Source organism: Pristis pectinata, chromosome 18 (assembly GCF_009764475.1).
Source record: "Pristis pectinata isolate sPriPec2 chromosome 18, sPriPec2.1.pri, whole genome shotgun sequence".
Classification (NCBI taxonomy): domain Eukaryota; kingdom Metazoa; phylum Chordata; class Chondrichthyes; order Rhinopristiformes; family Pristidae; genus Pristis; species Pristis pectinata.
This window is the reverse complement of record NC_067422.1, coordinates 34,310,923-34,334,591: the sequence shown is the minus strand read 5'-3', so window position 1 is coordinate 34,334,591 and position 23,669 is coordinate 34,310,923. Positions and strand designations below refer to the sequence as shown.

The 23,669-nt window shown below is 40.5% G+C and overlaps 1 protein-coding gene across 1 annotated transcript in view; it reads left to right on the top strand.

Annotated features, from left to right (window-relative positions):
* The window catches only part of LOC127580134 (voltage-dependent T-type calcium channel subunit alpha-1G-like), a 278,942-nt gene that overhangs the window by 216,493 nt on the left and 38,780 nt on the right, over window positions 1-23,669 (top strand). Inside the window, 8 exon segments of the mRNA XM_052033345.1 lie at window positions 4,762-4,913; window positions 9,657-9,729; window positions 9,732-9,767; window positions 10,493-10,624; window positions 12,270-12,340; window positions 17,743-17,821; window positions 18,696-18,817; window positions 19,988-20,329. Of these exon segments, the coding sequence (XP_051889305.1) occupies window positions 4,762-4,913; window positions 9,657-9,729; window positions 9,732-9,767; window positions 10,493-10,624; window positions 12,270-12,340; window positions 17,743-17,821; window positions 18,696-18,817; window positions 19,988-20,329 (1,007 nt within the window).

Genomic DNA, 23,669 nt, shown 5'->3' with positions numbered 1-23,669 from the left:
CTTAGGGCTATGGCAATCTGCCAAAGCCTCCTTCCATGCCTCTTCCTTATTACAACACTACACACTATAATGTCCAGGCCATTGCCCTCACTGTGAATGTTGGAAGGGAGACTAAGATGGACCTGAAAGTAATAGCAGTCAGGTATTGGCTCTCAATAAGACAATAGGTGAAATTAATGGGTAGCAGTAAATCAGTCGCCACCTTATAACCTACTGAATTTTCTAAAACTACATTGCATCACCAGCAAAGATTGGTTTCAAGCCCATAAATTATAGAAACGCAGATCGGAGGTGATATCCTGGCCTCTGAGCTAGTACAATCTCTTGCTTTGTCTCATATCTCTGCATAACGTCTTCATTCTCATATACCTGCCCAAATGTCTTTTCAGTAGGGTTAATTAATCGTCATGGAACTACACAAATAACACAATTGTAAGTTAACATGTTGATCCCTTAACTGATTAGTAGCTGGAAAACAGTTCAACAGGTTTTTATTTGAAAATATAAACGTTGCAACCTGGCAGTCCCTTCCTGGGCTAAAGCAACCACAGCTACCTGAGCACTGCTGCAGCTCCACCACCCGACACCACTCACCACTGGAACCACCAGCTCCAAAACACCCACTGACTCAGCACCAGCACAACGTCGGACCTCACCCTCTGCACCCTCGGCATATTGACGGGGAGAGTAAAGGGGGCAAAAGAGAGAGCAGGAGTGGGGAAGAAAGTGAAAAGGAAGAAGCAGAGAGGAGGGTAAAGAGAGTGGGAGAGAGAGAGGGAGAGGTGGGGGAGGAATAGAGTAGAGAGAAGGAGTAGGGGAGAAAGAGATAGTGGGGAGAGGCACAAGATGCTGTAGGAACTCAGCAGGTCAGGCAGCATCTGTGGAGGGAAATGGACAGTCAACAGTTCAGGTTGAAGTGGGGAGAGAGATAAGGAAGAGAATGGGACAAAGAGAGGAGGAGGGAGGGACATGAGGAAAGAGGGATAGAGGAGAGAAAGAGTGTGAGAGAATGATGGAGTGGGGAAGAGAGAGAGTGGGGAAGAGGTTGGGGAGAGGGAATAGGAACAGGCCAGTGACATAGGGAATAAGGGGGGAGCGGAGAGAGAAACAAAGTTGAGGAAGAGAGAGAAGAGAGAAGAGTGAGCATGGTGGAGAGACAGCGAGGTGGGTGGAGGAGGACGGTGGGCTGACGGGAAGAAGTCAGAGATAGAGAGAATGTAGGTATGAGCTAAAAAAGAGAGTGAGAACAGGCAGAGAAGGAGGGAGAGTTGGGCTATGGGGAGGGGAAAGAGAAAGAATTAGGAGCACGAGTGGGGAGAGAGAATGGATGGAAGGACAGATAAAGAGAATGGGAGAGAGAGAGAGTGGGAAGAGAAGGTGAAGGATGCTTGGGGGGGGTGGAGAGAAAGGGATTGTAAACCCATGGCAATCTCTCTCCCTCCCCTTTTTAGTCGAGTCCCTCCCTCCTTCTCTATGCCTCTCTCTCTCGTCCCTCTCCTCTCCCCATCCACCTCTTCCCTCTATCTAACTTTCCACCCTCTTTACTCCTTCTCTCCTTCTATCATCTCTCCACTATTCTTCCTCTACTCTCTCCCCTCTCTATACCCCCCTCTCCATCTTCATTCTTCATCTCCCTCTGTCCTGTCCTTCTGCTTCTCTTTCCCCATACCCCTCTCCTTCACTCCCCCCTTCTCACTCTCTTCACTCCCTCCTCTCTACTCTCTGTTCTCCGTTTTCTCTTTCTTCCTTCCTCTCCACTTTCTCTCTCTTTCTCCCTTCTCTCTCGTTTTATCCTCTTACATCCCATTTTGTCTCTCTTCTCTCCACACTCTCTCCACTCCCATTCTCTGACTCCATTCTCTCTCTCTCTCACACTCTCTTACACACACTCTCTCACTTAGACTCTCTCTCACTCTCTTTCTCCCTCTCTCTTCCTCACACTCTCACACTCTCTCTCACTCTCTCTCACTTACACTCTCTCTCACTCTCTTTCTCTCTCACCCTCTTCCTCACACTCTCACACTCTCTCACTCTCTCTCACTTACACTCTCTCTCCTCTCTTTCTCTCTCTCTCTCTCTCTCTTCCTCACACTCTCACACTCTCTCACTCTCTCTCATTTACACTCTCTCTCACTCTCTTTCTCTCTCTCTCACACCTCTTCCTCACACTCTCACACACTCTCCTCTCTCTCTCTCTCACACATCCTCAAACTTATTCTCCAATATTCCCATCATCTGCCCCCCCCCCCCCCCCCAGATTCACCCACTCACCTACACACTAGGGGTAATTTATAGTGGTCAATTAACCCACCAACCCAAATATCTTTGGGACATGGAAGGAAACTAGAGTACATAGAGGAACCCACATGGTCTCAAGAACAGGAACAACTCTTCATAACCAGTAGTCATTATCCGTGGTAACATGTGATCTAATCCTTCCTGAAGATCAGCATCCAGATTCTCTGTAATACTCCACCTAAGATACAACTAGCAATTTATATATTTCTAGCACAAATTCCTGTTTCTTTTATAAATTGCCAGAGAAAATATAAATAAAGTTTAAAGAGACCATTACAATTCTGAGTTTATTCCTTCAATATTTCAAACTTATTGCTTTCTTTTCATAAAGCATTTCAGAAAATGATCAGACTATCATCTGAAATGGATTAAGGTCCACGATTCCTTATTAAAGGCTATAAAGATTATCTTATAATAATCTAAACTTTACCAACTGCATGCAGACTAATTTTACCATTAAGACTGAAGGAAAAGTTACTGTTAATGGTATTCATCTGCATGATTAGCATGTAAGATCTTCAAAATATTATATTGGATTACTTAAGTTTCAAAGCTGTGTCTGGATCAGCAGTCAATTTGTTTGAATTATGAAGAAAAGAAACTGCTGAAAGTACTAATTGGAAATCTGGGTGTGTGTTAGGGGCTGCTCACTAGGTCTATGCATATTGTGCAGAAAGGTTTAAAACATAGACTAAGAATAAAATATAACGGGAAGGTGTTGGTTTTAGCCATGATTTAGTGGAAATTTTACTGATTTTATTCTCCTTAATTCAGCTACTTTCCCTCATTTATTGCTGTTTGCATTTCCTTAAGTCCCAATCATTCTTCATCACCTTCAAAGATTAGAGTCGTAAAAGGCACACAAAAAGTGTGGAATAGCAAATTTAACAATCTAATTTAATGTAGTGATTTTTTTTCTTATTGGAACCAATGCATAGTAAAAGTACAATCATGAAGGATCCACGGCGCTGGTGCTTCACAAAATGTATTACTGTAAACATGCAGTGATTGCTAATGCAAATATATTGTCCTCACAGAATAACTGAGAACATGTTACTCTACTTCTCTGAGATATACATTAACCTACCTGGCTATTTTACTATCAATTGACTAAGATCAACTTAGTCAATTGATTTTAAGGGATTCAAGTCAATAGTGGACTAATTCAAAGAAATATTCTGTATGTTGATGTTTGGTTACTATAATTTCAATTCTTGGTGGGAATAATGCCCAGTTAATTGAATTTTGGCTTAATTGTATCTCTCTATTCTTGAGGACCTACATTTGGAATTGGCATAAGTATTTTTAAAATAATACTTTTATATTAAAATAATAAATAAAATGTTTTTGAAGGAATGTAAGGAATTGACATGTATATGTTCAAAACTAAATGCAGTTAAAACAATAAAACTTGCATTTAGATATTGCACTCCCTCAGTAATGCACTGGAGTTCCAGTCAAGATTATAGAAAAGGGGAAAGCTGTTTGGTGGCAATGTATTTTGCAGTTGCTCTTTCTGCACATTTTGCCCATGATTGTACTGAGCAGTCCAGTGTAAAATGCAGCTAACATAATTGTAGCACTGCTGCTTAAATTGTTGAGAACTTCACAAAACTAATGGGTTGCAGTCAGGTTTCTTTGGAGACTAATCGTATCTGTACATTACTCATGATTGTTACTTAAGACATTCAGTGCCAAAAGAACAATCCTATCAACCTTAGTACTTCAGTGAGTGTAGGATTTACAAGAATTTTTTAGGACAGTCTTTTTATTTTAAGAATAGAGCTAATCAATTAATATTTATGGACAAATGGCAGGAAACTTTCTTATTTGGTAAAATGCATATCTTGTAGTAGTAACAGAAAAATCTCAAATGCAAAGTTTCCAACCCAATATTAATGGTGTTGGATTTACTAACATAATGTTCTTTACTCTATTTCAAGCTTTGTTGATTACACCAGAATCTGTGACTGGCATCATTCTCTAATGACTGTGATTTAAAAAAATACACAGAATATTCAAGTGACATGAGTTCTGATAGTCTGAACTAGAAGTTCTTGAGTAATCTAAGGAAGGCTTCACGGTGGGCTAGAAGCAGTTTAAAATAATGATCATAAATTTTTATGAATTGATCCTAAGCCTTTGAAATGTGAAGTAGAGAAAACTAGGGGATAAACTTGGGCAAATTATAGCAATTAAGAACCACATGGCACTAAGCACCACAGAACTCTAGTCACATGATGATTAGCAGACATTAATGGATTTATATGATGCCAAGCTGGTGTTCTACAGATCTGAATTTCCAATAAACAGGTGCTATTCTGTTTTTTGCAGGTTGCTTTTGACACTGAATAACCAATGTTCTGGCATTATATTAGCTCAATTATGCATGGTAAAACAACAGCATGAGAAAATGTCATTTTGACTTAAATATATTTTCTTTGATATCTTGCCTCCATTTAGAAGCACAGTGTAAACCTTATTACTCTGACTATTCTCCTGCTCGCCTTTTCATCCACAAAATGTGCACAAGTCATTACTTGGATTTGTTCATCACTGTTGTGATTGGGCTGAATGTAATCACCATGGCAATGGAACATTATCAGCAGCCAAAGGTAAGAGAGATGATTTTCTTATCAAACCAGAAGCAGAAATTACATTTATCACAGTTCTGAAGCTGATCACATCCAACCACCTAACAACAACTTCTTTTAAAGTAGGAACTGATAGGAGATATGTATAGCCAGAGTGAAGGGTCTGAAAACTCATGGATTGGTTACTTGCTTAAAGATATCTGTGATGATCCATCCAAATCTGCAGAATAGGTTTATGGAATGCAGCAGTACAATAGCATCGAACTGTGCCAATGCTACAATAACTTCTGGCAAGCTGACCACTAACATAAGTATATTAGTATCTATAGCCAATATGAGACTTTCACATCCACAGAAAGATGATGAAAAGTTGAGAGCTAATGAATGGAGAGCTAAAGAGGAGGAATGCTGTTTTTGTTGAACATCTACACTGGCATCTACCTTGCTGACTGGTAACATAAATACAACTCCGACCCACTGACATGGGAAACTACACACTTCCTATGTAAATATTGGAAATGGAATTGGTTTATTATTGTCACATGTACTGAGGTACAGTGAAAAACTTGTCCTGCATACCATTCACACAGATCAATTCATACACAGTGCATTGAGGTAGTACAAGGTAAAACAATAACCAAGTTACTGTTATTGGTCCACGTCCATAGATACCTCAAGGTTGCCATGCAGGTCGATAGGGTTGTAAGAAGATGTATGGTGTGTTGGTCTTCATTAGTCCGGGTATTGAGTTCAAGAGCTGCGGAGTGATGTTGCAGCTCTATAGAATTCTGGTTAGACCACACTTGGAGTATTGTGTTCAGTTTCTGGTCACCTCATTATAGGACAGATGTGGAAGCTTTAGACAGGGTGCAGAGGAGATTTACCAGGATGCTGCCTGGATTGGAGAGCATGTCTTATGAGAATAGGTGGAGTGAGCTAGGGCTTTTTTCTTTGGAGAGAAGGACGATGAGAGGTGACTTGATAGAGGTGTACAAGATGATAAGAGGCATAGATCAAGTGGACAGTCAGAGACTTTTTCCCCAGGGCGAAAATGGCTAACACAAGGGGACATAATTTTAAAGTGATTGGAGGAAGGTATGAGGGGGATGTCAGAGGTAAGTTTTTTTACACAAAGAGTGGTGGGTGTGTAGAACACACTGCCGGCAGAGGTTGTGGGGGCAGATATATCAGGGATATTTAAGAGACTCTTAGATAGCCACATGAATGATAGAGAAATGGAGGGCTATGTGGGAGGGAAGGGTTAGATAGATATTAGAGCAGGATAAAATGTTGGCACAACATTGTGGGCCGAAGGGCCTGTACTGTGCTGTAATGTTCTATGTTCTAATAACAGAATGCAATATAAAGTGTAACAGCCACAGAGAAAGTGCAAGGTCGGAAGTGAGGTCAAGAGTCCATCTTATCATACTAGGGGACCACTCAATAGTCTTATAACAGCAGGATAAAGCTGTCCTTGAGCCTGGTGGTATGTGCTTTCAGACTTTTATATCTTCTGCCCGATGGGAGAAGGGAGAAGACAGAATGTCCAGGGTGGGTGTAGTTCTCTGGTAATCCACTAAAGAAGTAACATTCTAAAGGGCTATTCCCTAACTGAAACAGTACTGACTGAGGAAACTCCATGATTGGCTGTTTTTCCACCTCCCCCACAAGCACAGATACGGACTCTTTGAAGACTAGTTCCTCTTTTTCTGAATTAATGTTATTCACCCAATCCAGTGTTCCTGAATGGAAGGAAATTCCCCTGATAATTGGCAATATCAGATGCAGTGTCTCGTAACACCTCCTTTGTCACAGCAACTCTGGCATTCCTCCATGTCATGTACAAGCTGGTGAAAGGCAGGTTAGAGAAGGAAAAGGGGGAAAGGGCAGCAAAATGGATGAAAATATAGTTTGTAATTGAAGAATTAGTACCACTGCACACAATGACAAGAAAAAGTCTCTCCCTACATTGGAAAACTAGGGAATAACTCGAGTGATATTGGTGGACAGATGGATGGATACCAAACCAGTTCCTAAAGCACTCCTCATTGGATGTTTTAATGGAAATGTTAACCTACATATTTTTACAACAACAGAGAGAGAAATATGTTAAGCCTTTGTCCACTAATCCCTGCAACAGGTAATTCTAGCCTCAGACATGTGATTTGCCCTTATTTGTATTCAAGTGAATCTTGCTGCTATATGATTCATGATGTTGCATTGGCAATTAAGGTAATAGAGATCCATCAAAAGGACAATCTGCTGGTGTGCTAATGATGAAAGAATGAGAGGTACATGATTCTGAAGGTGCATTACGTGGGAGATGCTGTGAGGATCTCCCTGGTGAGAGGGTCTAGAACCAGCAGACGTCGTCTCAGGATAAGCGATCAGACACTTAAGCCTGATGCTAAGAGAAAGTTCCTAACTCAGAGGCTTGCAAATCTTTGAATTTGCTGCACTAGAGGGTAGTGGATGTCGAGTCACTGGAAATGCTGAGATAGATTTTCTGAGCAATGGGGAAATGAAGACTATAGGGATCAAGCTGAAAAGAGGCCAAAGATCAGAATCATATAGAATGGTGGAACGTGCTTGGGAGTCACATGACTCACTCCTACTCCTGTTTCTTATATTCTTAATATTTAATAGTCTCACACCATTTAAATAAATTTTGCTTTTCTATTCTTCCCACCAAAGTAGATAACCTCACACTTCTGTACACTATACTCCAGCTGCCATATCTTCACCTCTCATTCAACCTGTCTATATCCGTTTGCAGACTCTTTGTGTCCTCCTCACAACTTACCTTCCCACCTGTATCTTCACTAATGCTAATACATTATACTCAGTCCCTTCATCTAAGTCATTGATAATAGGTTGTTAATAACTAAAATCACAGCACTAATCCCTAAGGCAGCCCACCAGTTATAGTTTGCTGACCTGAAAACGACCCATTTATTCCAGCCCATTATCTTCTCAATTAACAAATCCTCTAACCACGTTAATATATTACCATCAATACCATAAGCAGTAACATCTTATGTGGTAATTTTAATGGCATCTTGTTGAAAGTCTTTTGGAAATCCAAATGCAGTACATTCACTGATCCCTTTCTGTTCACCCAGCTAGTTACAATCTTAAAAAATAACTCATACGTTTGTCAAATACAATTGCCCTTTCACTAAAATCTAGTTGACTCTGCCTAATCTCGTCATGGTTTTCTAAGTGTCCTATTACTAGTGCCTTTAATAGATCCTGGCATTTTCTTGATGACTGATGTTGGGCTAATGCTTTCTCTCACCTCCTTTCTCAAATTACAGTCCAGGGTTAGTGTTTTCCAATCTGCTGGGACCTCTCCAAAATGTAATGTATTCTGGAAGTCTACAACCAATGTTGGTTTATTATTATTATTGTCACATGCACCGAGGTACAGTGAAAAATGTGTCTTGCATACCGTTCATACAGATCAATTCATTACACAGTACAAGGTAAAACAATACAGAATGCAGAATGAAGTGTAACAGCTACAGAGAAAGTGCAGTGCAGGTAGACAATAAGGTGCAAGGTCATAACAAGGTAGATTGTGAGGTCAAGAGTCCATTCATCATATAAGGGAACCGTTCAATAGTCTTATCACCGTGGGATAGAAACTGTCCTTGGGCCTGGTGGTATGTGCCCTTGGGCTCCTGTATCTTCTGCCTGAAGGAAGAGGGGAGAAGAGAGAATGTCCTGGGTGGGTGGGGTCTTTGATTATGCTGGCTGCTTTACCAAGGCAGCAAGAAGTATAGACGGAGTCCATGGAGGGGAGGCTGCTTTCTGTTATGTGCTGAGCTGTGTCCACAACTGTCTGCAGTTTCTTGTATCCACTGTGTCTGTAGCCTCCTCCTTTACTAGGACTCAGGATAAGAGGTCCGGGTGGTTTGCCTGCCTTTAATCCATTCAATTTGACATCTAGCACTATGGAGCATCATGATTATTAATATATCTCATTGATGAATATGATATTTTGGTTATATTAAATAATTTGTGCATTCTTGAACAGGAAATTCAAGGACAAAACAGTAATTTGTTGAAAAAAATGTAACAAGTTTCAAAAGGAAATACAGGTCCTCCTCAGGTTATGGCAGGGTTCTGTTCCTGAGAACTATTCGTATCCCAGACGGTTTGCAAGTCGGAAATGAGGCTGCGAACCAAGTTCCCACGTGGCAGAAGATGCCTGCAGCCCCGCCGCAGCCGACACATCCGTACTGCTGGTCTCCCAAACACCCGCTCGTATCACGGGCTGTACATAAGTCTGGCATTCGTAAGCTGGGGAGGACCTGTAAATGAGTGCAAGGAGTTAGCAGATGATCCATCATTTGGAGCTAGAGGAGGAAAAGGGTCAGTACCCAGAACCCATGAATTTAAAGTGGTTGGTAAACAAAATGAAGGCACCCGGGGGAATTTATTTTTTGGTCAGAGAGAGTTGTTGTGAAGCACTGCTTGGAAGGATGTCGAAGCAGATCAATAATTAATTTTCAAATGAGAAAAAAAATAAATATCCTCCTTCAAGTATTTACAGAGATATTTGGAAAGAAGAGGGGTAGGACCAATATATATCTCTAACAAAGAGTCAGAGCTAGCTCAAGCTTAATGGTCAAATGATTGCTTTTGTACTGTATCATTCTATAATTTTGTATCAAATATCAATTTATATACACAGGAGGACAAATTTGTAATAGTTCTAATGTAATGTTTTCCCTTTAATCTTCATCTCTAATTTCTCAGATCCTTGATGAGGCGCTTAAGATCTGTAACTACATCTTCACGATTATCTTTGTCCTGGAGTCCGTATTCAAACTAGTGCCTTTGGTTTCCGCCGGTTCTTCAAGGATAGGTAAAACACTGCAGCACTGATAAAACATGGGGAGTAATGACTTTGTATCCATGGTTTCATTTGGCTTCTTTGGCATGGAGAAGACACAAGTTAGTCCTTCATGATCTTTGGCTCTTGTTTACATGGAGGTTCCAACAAAAAAACATTTTCGTATTGTCAAACAGGACACTATAATCCCACAAGGAATAATTTCTGCTGTAATACACGTTCATATCCCTGTCGGTTACCTCATTCACTCATGGTTTGAGGTGTAGAGTGCACACAAATATATGAATTGTAGCAGAGACTCTGTACCAGTGTACAAGAAAATGTGAAGCATGTTGTGTGACCAATAATTTAAACCCCTTTTGTCAAATGGGGTTAGTATAGATAGGTACCGTGATGTTTGCCATGGACATTAAGGGCTAAAGGGCTTGTTTCTTTTCTCTATGATTCTATAATTCCATGACTCTAATGGGCAGAAAATATTGGCTTTGCCAGTGACATCTGCACCCAGTAAAAGATTTTTAAAAATCACTAGGTGCACAAAACCATAATGCAGCTTTACCAACCCTGCAAGTAACAGCAAAGAGCTATAACATATGAATTTATTAATCAAAATAGTGAAATGAAAACAGTATGTCAATGTGTCCTTTTGTTTATGTGTATTTCTCTACATTTAGAACATATGTTAACTTTGATGCTGTGTTTTGCATTTAATTCCTCCTTTGTGATTTAACTCCAGATGGGAACCAGCTGGACTTAGCTATTGTATTGTTATCCATTATGGGAATCACCCTTGAAGAGATTGAGGTGAATGCTTCCTTGCCAATCAATCCCACTATTATTAGAATCATGAGAGTCCTCCGGATTGCTAGAGGTCAGTGAATATAAAATGTTATTCACTAAGATGTATTTCAAACTCCCCATTGTCCCTTTGTAGAGTTACTCTCAATAACTCTATAAAATTGATTGAATGTACATGTGTTTTTCAATATTGGGTGTGATAAGAACCGGGGGGAAATCAGGAGTTTCCTCAACAATGAGCTGTGATCAAGAATGCAATGCCTGAAAGTTTGATGGAATTGGATTCAATCAATCTGAACGAAAATTATATATATTTTGAAAAGGAAAATTTAGTGGTACTACAGAAAGATGAGCAAGGAGTGTAAGATTAAATTGATAACTCTTTCAAAGAGGCAAGTTGGATACAGTGGCCAGTGGATTGCCTCTGTAGTACATAATTCCAGAATGTCTTGGTGACACCAGAAAGAATAGAAACCTGCCAGACCACTTGGTCCAAATCAAAGACTCTCTTTCCCCTCCCATGCCCTAACCCCATCTCTCGCAAAGCACCCACCCCTGGTTTTGAGGCCTAGACTAGAATTTGCGCTTTCTTCTCCAAGGGAAAATTAAACTTGGCAGGTGAGTGATTGAGGAGTGAATTCAGGCAGCAATTCTTCACTCAGGGGTGGTAGAGGTCTGAAACTCTTCCCCAAAGGCCACAGATGCTTGGGAATTAATGGAGATTTAAAGACCAAAGCGGACTAAATTTGCTAGGTAATACTAAGGGAAAATCATAGCTAATTTATTTCTCCAAAGGGGTCTGGAACATAGTTAAGGAAATAGTACTTCAATTGTACAGAGCCTTGAACCATCCGGACTACTGCATTCAAATCTGGACATCACACCTCAGGAGGGTTACATTGGCCTTAGGCGGAGGTGGAGCACAGATTCACCAGAGAGGGTTTATCATGATGAAAGATTGCGTAGGTTAGGCTTTTATCCCCTTGACTATAACAGAGTGAGCAGTAATTTGAAAGGTGTGAAAGGGATTCTGAAGAGGAGATAAAACCTGTTTTCTCTGGTGAGGAAATCTAAACCTAAAGAGTTTAAGTGCCAACTGTGCCAACTCAATTGTGCCATTGAGGAGTTAATTCAGGCAGCACCTCTTCACTTAGATGATGCTAAAGGTCTGAAAGTCTTCCCAAAAAGCCACAGATGCTTGGGAATTAATAGAGATTTTAAGACTAAAATGGACTAACGTTTGCTTGGTAATGCTACAGAAAGACTAGGTAAATGAAACTGAGATAAATATCATCAATGATCTAATTGAATGGCAGATTAGACTCAAGATGCCAAACAGCCTCTCCTGCTTTTAAAGTTGTCATGTTCTGTAAAAACGTCACATAACCTCTGTGGCTGTGTGCTGTTATCGGCTTTACATTCCTGTTTATAAATCTGAGCTGTGTGAACACCCAGCAAAGATCAGATGAGATTTGATCTCTTTATGAGGCCAACTTCCAGGGGGATTGAATAGCAATTATTTTGACTTGAAGTCTTGAAAGGCAGAAGAAGGTCATTAACTTTATTCAGGGAAGTTGGCACCAGTTTCAAACAAAGCTTATTAATCAACTTATTTAAAACAGAACATTATTAGACTATCCAAGGGCAAGTGGTCAGAAAACATCTGAAACATGGTGGTTTCTCTGGCATTTACAATCTTTGCTTATGTCCTCAAAAAGTCCTCAAGCTCCTGAAGATGGCAGTTGGAATGAGAGCCTTGCTGAACACAGTTATCCAGGCTCTACCACAGGTAAGCACCTTAGCTGAAACTTTACACTAATAACAGTGAACATCTCAGAGAACCTTGCATGCTGAGTCAAAATTATTGATAGCTCTGGAATTTGCTATGCCTTCATCCGAGGATACTGTCCTGTTTTATGGTCTTTGTGTAAGAATCTCTTCAGAGCAAAAGCTCAATGTTGTCATAATGCCACAGGAAATAGACATTTTCACTGCTGTGTCTGTACAATGCCATCTAACAACCCTATCTGATCTACCATCACATCTTGCTCTGCTGATAGCCCCTGCCTCTCTGTCAGAAATCAGTTCGAGCACCACACTGCAATCTGGAACATACTGAAGTTGGCCCTTCAGTGAAATGCTTCCAAAGTGCTCAATGTCAGCAGTGATAATCTTTCTCGAAGATATTAGACCATGTTTTGCCTATTCTAATAGTTAGACCAAGAAAAGAACAAAAAAAGGAATATTTATCTCAATTCAGCTATCATGGACATCAATATTGAATGTTAACTTGGAAAATCAGCATGGAGGATGAGGGCTGTTAAGGTGAATATTCTTTATTTTCAGTACAGATACACAGTGTAAATATACAGTTCTGATGCTCTGTGCTGATACATGACCTAGGCACTCTGGGCCAGCATTCAGGATTAACACCAAGGGTTGAGACTGAGCTCCAACCTTCAAAGTGGACACTCCAAAGTCACCGCTAAAGTTCACCAGATCAGGGTCAGGCACTGCCTTGAGCTGTGCTTTGCCCAGTCCTTGATTTGAGTTGCATCAGATGCAAAGGAGATGGGGAATGGAGAGCCCCCGATGGAAACATGCAGTGTCAAACTTGCGGTGTCCCCAAGTTGCATAATGCTGAGCAGAGGTTGAACCAGGCTGATCATTACCCTTTCCAAACTAAAGGTGACCTTCCAACCCCATCACAAGTATTGTTAATTTCCAATGTTACAACAGTGACCACCTCTAACCCCTCTTGGGTACTGAAACCCTGGTCCATGTCATTGTCACCTCCAGACCCAGTAATGTAGGAGGGTCTAGCAATGATTTGGTAGAGAGGGTGGTGACTGCATTTGAGGTTTGGAGGGCACTGTTGTTGGATGGTGATCCCATAAAATGCCAGGACTATGGAACTTGGGCTCCCTTCTCTGGGGCGGCGGAGGCTAAGGCGTGATCTGTTGGAAGTGTATAAAATTATGAGGGGCATAGATAGGGTGGACAAGCAATATCTTTTTCTCATTATTGAATGATCCAATACCAGAGGGCATGCATTTAAAGTGAGAGGGAGTAGGTTCAGAATAGACGTGAGGGGTAAGTTTTTTAGTCAGAGAGTGGTGGATGCCTGGAATGCGATACAAAAGAAGTATCTTTATTCTCTCCTGAATCCCACTGCAGAGTTGAAATGACAGCAGGACAGAAGTTCAGCCGTATCGTGTTTTTTGATACCATGACTGAAAATGGACTTCCCTGAGCCCCAGAGTGGTTTTCTGTTCAAATCGAGCTGCACAGGAAATCTGACTGGGGACTTGCAGTTGCAATCATTTTTGCATGGAGGGTACATTTTCCACTTGAGGCATGCACACAGTGCTGTTAACCCCCGTGCAATGCTCCTTTAGAAAATAGTCAAAGGAATTCTGAAGCACCCCTGTCATTCTTGGCCTCATCAGGTTTTAAAAGCTCTACTCCCTGAGTAGGCCCTTGTCAAATGCTGACTCAGAGCCCTTCATCCAACTCACCAATTCCCCCAACTCATCGTCCCTTCCTTATTCCGTGGTCGCAGGCTATGATTAGCCCCTGTCTCACTGATCCCAATAACCCTCAGATGGTTATTGCGGCCAGCTGCCCCTTCACCCCAGCTTCCTTTCCAATCCCAAACGCTCCTGGCCATCCCTGGACTCCCACTCCCCTGCTAATTCCCGGATCTGGCCCCGGCCTCAAAGCTGTCTGCTTTCCTAAATTTTCAAGCATCCATTGGTATGGCATGCGCAGGTAGATTAATGTGGCTGGACAAGTGGTAAAGAATTTCAAAGCCAGTGTTATTCCTCAGTTATCATCATCAGTTTTGAAAGAGTGCAAAGTTCATGAATATAACCAACTGAAAATTTGCAGCATAATCAGAATAATTATTTTACAATTAAAAGGTTTTGCAAATGTTCTCCAATTAAAAGTTAAGAACCACCTACAATCAATGAAAAGCATGAGATTTGCATCTTGGCTTACTGCATTGAAGTCAGTGAGAATTGTAACAACCAAGTGATCTTGTCAAAAGTGGGTTCATAATGATTCTTTTTGTTCCTTTCCGCCAAAAGCTGTGGTAAATGATATCCTTGGAACTGGATCTCTAATCACCTGGAATATTCAGATACGAACATTTTCACTGGCTATAGCACTGGCGTTGCATTCTTTATTGTAGGGATAAGAATTTGTAGAATACTTCTTTGGATGCCTTGCCTTATGAATCATTCTCCAGGACTACAATATATAAGCCTATGAATTCTAGGACCCTTAGCGGGATGCCCACCAAAGTTTCAGTCATTGGCTCTCTGCTTTAGATATGCAGCATTTTCGGAGTCAATAATGTGCTTGTAGGTTCCCTTTTCCTGAGGTTGGATGTAAGAAGTTGGTGGCCGCTATCTCAAATGAGGTTGTGCCGTGTCCTAGGGAGAGATAAGGAGAAAATTGACACTTGATGCTGGTAGGAATTGTATTTGGGATTGGAACTAGCAGTACATCAGGGAGGAGTGGGGCTAGAAACAGGTCCAGCCAAGTCAATGGGGATGGATTTAGGGGAATCAGGAGGTTGCGCTGAAGATAAGGGGGTGGGGATCAAGACTGAAGGAAAACAATTTAATGATCTGCAGGTGTCCCAGTCTAGCACTGTGCAGATGAGGCCATAGGAGTGCTCATAACAGGTACAGCCCAGACTATGCGGTACAAATTCCCCTACTATTCTTCAAAAGAGGCATTGGATGTGAAATGACTTTGCCCTGTGTGCCCCCAGCATGGAAATTTCCTCAGGATTACAAGGGTGGCTCATGCTGGGGAGGGCCCAATCATACTTCCAGAGCAACACAACATAACCCAGAAATAGTCATGATTGCCTTTCAGTCTGGAGAACATCAATTTTCAATTGTACAAAGAAGATGGCACTTCTAATTAAACTTCCAGGAACAGACTTTCAAAATCCAAGATTAACATTACATAAGTAACAGTCTTGATTTATGTCGCTTCTACATTTCTCTACCTCTGCGACATTCTGATCAAAGGCCTTATTCATTCTCTGCATCCCATTTTAAACAAAACTGAAAAAAAATCTTGCATTGATATTATATATATTACAACACAGGATGTTCCAAAGTAGTTTACAGTCCCTGAAATTCATTGTTATTGTATTCACTCTTCTAATGAAGGGAACATAGCCATCATTTATGCACAGCAAGCTCCCAAAAATGACATTGATGGTGACCGAGCAATCTATTTCAATGATAATGATCAATGGATGAATATTGGCCAGGCCAACATGGAAAAAACTTCCCTGCTCTTGTTTAAATAATGCCTTGTGATCTTTTACATCAACTGGAAAGAAGAGACAGGAGTCTCAAAACATTATTAATCTTTCTATCACTTGCTCCAAGTGATTTCTATTTCTGTACCAATATTTGATATATGTTCATTAACTCCCTCAATATGTGTTGCCTGTCTGGTGCCTGGGTTGTATACGTTACTTTTATACATTATACCTCTCGAAATGAATGCCAACATAGCATTTCACTTTTTTTTTACCACCGATCCGACCTGGTGATTAACCTTTAGGGTATCCTGCCACGAGGACCCCCAAGTCCCTTTGCACTTCTGTACTTTGAATTTTCTCCCCATCTAGATACTAATCTGCCTGTTTATTTCTTCTTCCAAAGTGTACAACCGCACATTTCTCAAACATTGAATCTCATCTGCATTTCTTTGCCATACTCCTAAACTACCTACAGTAGAGTCTCTCTGCAACCTCCTGTTTCTTCAATACTCCCTACTCCTCCACCTATCTTGGTGTCATCTGCAAACTTAGCCACAAAACCATTTAGTCGTCATCCAAATCATTGATCTACAGTGTAAAAAGAAGCAGCCCCACACCGACCCCTGCAGAACACCCACTAGTAACTGGCAGCCAACCAGAACAGGATCCTTTTAATTCCCACCCTTTGCTTTCAGCCAACCAGCCAATGCTCCACCCATTCTGTTATCCTACCTGTAATTCCACGAGCTCTCATCTTATTAATCAGATGAATTATCTGCAAGGTGCGGCACCTTGTCGAAGGCCTTTTGAAAAGTCTAAAATATTACAACATCTACCGCCTCTCCCTTATCCACCCTACCTAAGATTTCCTCAAAAAAACTCCAGTAGGTTGGTCAGGCAGGATCTTCCTTCATGAAACCATGCTGGCATTGGGACCTATCTTGCCTTGCACACCTAGGTATTCCATACTTCATCCATGAGGATCGATTCCAATAACTTTCCACCACCGACGTCAGACTAATAGGTTCTGTAATTTCCGTTATGCTGCCTCCCACCTTTCTTATACAGCGAACTACATTTTGCGACCCTCCGAGTCCTCGGGAATCATGCCAGAGTCTATGGATACCTGGAAATTATCACCAATGCCTCCACAATCTCTAAAGCCAGCTCCTTCAGAACCCAAGGGTGCACTTCATCCGTCTGGGAGACTTAGCTGTCCTTAGTCCATTTAGCTTCCCGAGCACCTTCTCTCTAGTAATCGTGACTGAACTCAGTTCTATCCCCTGAGACCCCTGACTATCAGGTATATTTGCTGGATGTCCTCCACAGTGAAGACCGATGCAAAATACTCATTTAGTTCCTCTGCCATCTCTCTGTTATCCATTATAATCTCTCCCGCACCATTATCGATTGTCCCTATATCAACCCGTGTCTCTCTTTTACTCTTCATATATTTAAAAAAACTCTTAGTACCCTTTTGAATGTTATCTGCCAACTTCCTTTCATAATTCATCTTTTCTTTCCTAATGACCTTCTTAGTTTCTTTCTGTAAGTTTTTAAAAGTTTCCCAGTCTTCTGTTTTCCCACTAATCTTTGCTTCCTTGTATGCCCTCCCTTTGCTTTTATTTTAGCCTTAACCTCTCTCGTTATCCACTGTTGTGCCATTTTTCCATTCATAACCTTTTTTCTTGGAATATATCTATCCTGCATTTTCCTTATTACTTGTAGAAATTCCATCCATTTCTGCTCTGCCATCCCTCCAGCTAGCTATACTCTTCCAATCAATTTGGGCCAGTTTCCTCTCTCATACCACTAATAACTAATTGAAGGCATCATTTGTGCAAGTCCTACATGTTCAGCCAAGGAGAAATCCTTCATGGTCTTTCTCTTTCTTGCAGGTCGGAAATCTTGGTCTCTTGTTCATGCTGCTGTTTTTCATATTTGCAGCTCTTGGAGTTGAACTTTTCGGGGATCTAGGTGAGACACTGCATGCTGAAGTACTTTATCTTGAGCTAATATTTCATTTCACTGTTTGATATCCGTCCCTATTGCCTGCAAATGTTTTTATTTTAATATCTCTCCTGCAACTTGACATCATTAGAATGGATGGTTGCCCAAATTAATGGTTCATTTCTATCAGTTAGTCACAACAGACCCAGATGACACAAGTAATTCCGCAGTGGTGGAGAGGTTTGGGAATCATCAGGGCAAAGTCTTAAGTGATTCAAAAGCTGGAAATCAGTTTATTTACCCACCCCTCTCTTGCTGAGTTTCTCTGTTAAAATCAATGGGCTTGCTGTACCACTTCACCGTGCAGGTTTCTAAGCCTGTGCAAGAAAATCTACAGAAGCATGTGTTCCCCGACCCCCACATTCTCCACTCATGCTTAAGGGGCGGCATGGTAGCGTAGCAGTTGGCGTGACGCTATTGCAGCGCCAGCAATCAGGGTTGAATTCCCGTCGTTGTCTGTAAGGACTTTGTACGTTCTCCCTGTGTCTGCTTGGGTTTCCCCTAGGTGCTCTGGTTTCCTCCCACATTCCAAAGACGTACTGGTAGGTTAACGTGGGTTTAAAATGGGCAGTGCAGACTCATTGGGCCAGAATGGCCTGTTACTGTGCTGCATAAATAAAGTTTAAAGTTTAAGAGTCTAATGACAGAACTGAGTTGTTCCATCAGTGGAAATCCACTGCACAGAAGTTTAAGGCTTCTAATCGCACCAAGGAGTCCTGAACTTTTACACAGTACATATGTGAAGCTCTTACCAGAATATCCAGGCCATCATTTTCCCCTATTCTTTGAAAAATGTTTGTTCATATAAATTTATTGATACTTTTTAATAACCTAATTTTAGAATGTGATGTCTATCATCCCTGTGAGGGTTTGGGGCGACATGCCACGTTCAGAAATTTTGGGATGGCTTTCCTCACCTTGTTCCGAGTATCAACTGGAGACAACTGGAATGGAATAATGAAGGTGAGGTTTTTCCTCATTTAGTAATGTTCTTGTTGCCTTTTGGAAATGGTCACCTGACATGTTTCTAAACAAAACTGTAAGATCCTATCTCATCTCTGAGCTACAGAAGCTTCAGATAAGCGGCACATATCTAATTCAGAAACCTATAAAGAAATGAAATATATCTAATAATTAACTGGCACTTTCAATGTCGTCAGGATGTCTACTACTAATAATGAATTGCTTCTCAAGTGAAGTGGCAGTAATATTTTAAGCAAAACTAGCAGATGATTTACACATATCAAGAATATTCATGGTATAACCATCCAGAGCATCTGTTTTGGTGAATATGTTGGGGTCACTCAGTAGATTAGGCAGAATCTACAAAGAGAAACAAAGTTAACATTTCAGCTCATTGTCCTGGCATCAGAACTGAAAGATATTATAGAAGAATAAATGTTAAGCCCCTACCATCAATATCCTTCCCATCTTCTTAACTGGTGTTCATTTCTTAATTTTTAGCAATTATCTATCAAGCACCTGTCTTAGTATTTGATTTGTCTAATAGTTCTGACATACTGAGCACCACAATATATTTTCTATAGTCTATGCTCACTTTCGAGTGTCTTAATTTCTCAAAATTGAAACGCTATTTCAGGTAATATTACCAATCAATCATCTGTCATCAGATTTGGAATTTGCACAAGGTTATCACAAAAGGAAAGAAAATCATTTTACCATTAGTAGTCTTTGTACCTATATCCATCCAACCAAATCCATTCATAATTTTAATGTCCTTTATTAATCTCCTCGTAAGCCGTATCTTCTCCTGTGGAAATAATACTAATACTTTGTCATAAATTGGGTTCCCCATTTGAAACCTTATTTTGGTGAAATCCCTGCCGTATGTTCTCAATGCATTCTCTTTAAATTGGAGCACTAAATAACTTTTACCTTGCAAGGCTTTTTTTAAATTCTGCATTAAACTGGAAGTAAACATTTTAATTGAGTAAAATGTATTGTTACACTAGGGTACAGTTTGTAGGGAGGACAAGAAGTGCATTAAAATTCATCTCTAAGCTTGGAGAAGTTATTTGTTTATCTTTGCCTTATAATCCTGCATTCATTACCTTGATTCATTCTGTAATTGGTTTACTTCTTTAACAACTGCTTCTTTTACCCCATTGGCAGGATACTTTACGAGACTGTAACCAAGAGAGCACATGTTACAACACAGTGGTGTCCCCAATCTACTTTGTCTCGTTCGTACTGACAGCTCAGTTTGTGCTGGTGAACGTAGTCATCGCGGTGCTGATGAAACACTTGGAGGAGAGCAATAAAGAGGCAAAGGAGGAAGCAGAACTTGAGGCAGAGCTGGAACTGGAATTAAAAATGTTAAATACCAATCAAGGGAATATGGACGTTATGACTTGGGGAGGCAGTGAAGGTAGAGATGCTGGTGACAGCCCAGGAAGTCCATCTGAGTCTCTCCAAATCAAAGTGGATTCCCCATTTTCTTTAGAACCACCACTGGTAAGAAACAAAATTTTAGTTTGACTACTGATCATTTGTAGAGTTTGAATTGAAAATACATTGCACTGTATATTATTTCTAAATAGAAAGATAGACATGCCTTTCTAAAGTGTCTTTTGTAGCCTTGAGTCATCCCAAAATATTTCACAACTAGCAAACTAATTTTGATATATAACCACTGTTGTGCTATGGGAAATGCAGCAGGCAAGTTGACAACAGCAACCTCCCACAAACCACAATGTAATGAGTAGATTTTCATTTTCTCTGATGTTGATTAATAGATAAATATTGACCAAGGCATATATTATAACCTAATGCAAGTATAGAAAAGGAAAAACTACCAAACATAGAAGATCAATAGAAGCCTCCTTTTAATTTACTCACACTCCATTGGAGCTCTTCATATCAGGAGTGCGTTAAAAAACTCAAACCACGTTAGTTGTGTCAATATCTCAAGTTGCCTTTGTATTACATAGAAGTCAGCCCATTGGGTTTTCAGTATAGTGAGTCAGTTCTCTTTAACAGTCTTTGTCATTCTGCTCGATATTATTTCTCGAGGATTAGTTCCTTATTAGTGATATCTTAAGAATGTTTCCTTTTAAGAAGACAAATTTCTAAAGGAAACAGGAAGGAAGACCATTTTTATTTATGCAGTGCTTTCTTAGAAAGATATTTCAAAGTACTTTAAAAACCTTAAAGAACTTGTGAAATGAAATCATTGTTTCTTTAAAGGGAAGTGTAGTACTTACTTTCTACGCAGCAAATTACCATAAATGACAACTGTTTTAGGTAATGATTGAGGAATAAAAGAGGACCTGGAGATTTCCTGTGCTGCTCTTTCAATGGTGTCATGAGACCTCAACTACACCCAAAAGAATGGATTTGGCTTCAGTTTAACACTTTACTAAAAATCCAACACCTCCAGTGCGGCATCCCACATTACTACATTCTGATTGTCCTCTGAAACGTCTGAACTCTTCTAAAGTTATTGGGTTATAACTTATCCTCCTTGAATGCAGGATCTATGCAATAAATAATGCATGCACATGAACTTGCTTCTGAAATTCAGCTGCGTTGACTTCTGTGGAACTAAATTTCAAAAGTGGAGTTCACATGAACACAACAGAAGACAAGTTACAGAGAGAGACACAAGAGACTGCAGATGCTGGAATATGGAGCAACACACAAAGCAGTGGAAGAACTCAGAGGGCCAGGCACCATCTGTGGAGGGAAATGGACAGTTGATGTTTCCGGTCAAGACCCTTCATCTGGACCAGATGAAGGGTCTTGACCTTAATCTTTAGTCTTAACCCAAAACGTCAGTTGTCCAATTCCCTCCATAGATACTGCCTGACACACTGAGTTCCTCCAGCACTTCTTGTGTTGTTGCAGAAGACAAATTACTGTCCCTTTATATCTATGAGTCAATAAGGAGCAGACAGTACTTTATTTTATGAGAGTAATGAACCAGAGATAGTCAACAGATGGTAAGTAAGCTTCTTGGGGACAGTAAATATAAAAGAATTGGATCCATGGCTCACCCAGTTAAAGCCTTGAAGTTAAAAAAGGCTAATTTTCAGAATGGAGAATAGATTACCCACAACATTCTGACAGAAATTATTAGTTGCTAAATCAACAAGGCAAAAGCAAATTCATTCAAGTAGTTAATTAATGAATTAGAAGAGAGGTTTTTTAGTCCCTGGATGCATGACCATCTTGTATGCAAATGATTAGAACCAACATTAAGCAAAATAAAAAAGCTTATATATGGACAAAGATTAGCGGTAGAATTGAGGAAAGCAAGAATTATAGAAAGGAACAAAAGTGGGTGTAATGAGTACCAGGATAAAATATGAGAAAATACACTTACAGATGGTATCATGTTCAATAGAAAATATTTTAACATGCAGCAAGAGAAGATAGATTTAGATATGACAGTAGTAGAACATAAGCACATAACTGTGTGCATAAAATGATAGCAGATGTAGTGCAATGTGTTCCCATCTGCCATTTGTACAGTTAATGTAAACTTTGAATGTAAGAATGAGAGATGTGATTACAAGATAAGTGGAGGATCACTGAGACTGTAATTTGGGGGCTCAGGCATAAAAGTTAGAAAGTGATTGAAAAGGCAAAAAGGGGCGATGACCTTCACGAGAAGAGGTACACGCAATGAAGTACTGCTGCACTAATACAGAGTGCTGATCAAACACATTTGGTGAATTATGCTCAGTTTTAACATCTCACTTTCGGAAGGGTAGAGTTGCCTTGGCATTCAGTGACAATGCACAAGAAAAATATATAGAAAGAGGGCACTGAACGATGATAGGCAGTTGGGTAAACTTTTGTTCTACGCTGAATGGTAAGGAAATTAAAAAGCAGCCTGATTAACATTTAAAATTTCCATCAGTTCCTCTGTCTTTACAAATAAACACCTGATATCTTTCCTTTACAAAACACTTGAGCATGTTGTTACCTCACAAATCCATTCCTAGCTTTTTGCTAACTCTGTTTGAATCTCTCCTGGTAGATATCTGCCCTAGCCACAGCACTGAATGGCCCAATCAAACTTACAGGTGACATTCTCTATTAAGGGTTCCCAAATGGGTCACAACATTAGCTGATGGGTTTGATATCCAAGAACCACATTCAGCCCAGCACTTTTCCTTGGATGTCAGAACCCCTCCCACTGAAAAACATTGTTAGCCTGCCACCCCACTCCCAGCCCCACTTCCACAGCCATGATTGTCCGCTATCCCCATCCCCTCTGCTGTTGTCCATTACTAAGACGTGTGCGGGCCTCCAGGAGTCTCTGACGAGGCAAGTTGTGCAGTTTAGCACATTAAGATGTTGCCAAGTATTGTCCTCGATGACAGCACCTCACCATTGAGGCAGAAACTGGTGGGTTCAGGTCCCACTCAGAGGCTTAAGCACAAAAATCTCATTTCAGACTCCAGTCCAGTATCGAGGGGGTGCTGCAATGTCAGAGGTGCTATTTTTACACCAAGGCCTGGCCTCCTCTCTCAGATAATGTAAAAGATCCAAAAGTAATATTCAAGGAATACTCAAGTTCTTTTGGTGCACTGGCTTAATTTTATCTATTAATCAACATTGCTGTATTAAATCATCAGCCCTTCTCACATTGCTATTTGTGGGATCTTGCTTTCTGCCAGTTATGTTGCTTGATTGCTGGTGGGTTTTGTTTAGCTTCTGCGCAGTGGTGAAATTTCAAGTATTAAAATGGGATCATACTGGAAAATAGTTTGAAAAAACCCGGTCCTTTGTGACTCTGATTGCGATGGGCTATCAATCTCTCTACTTGACTGTGACCAGGACCATT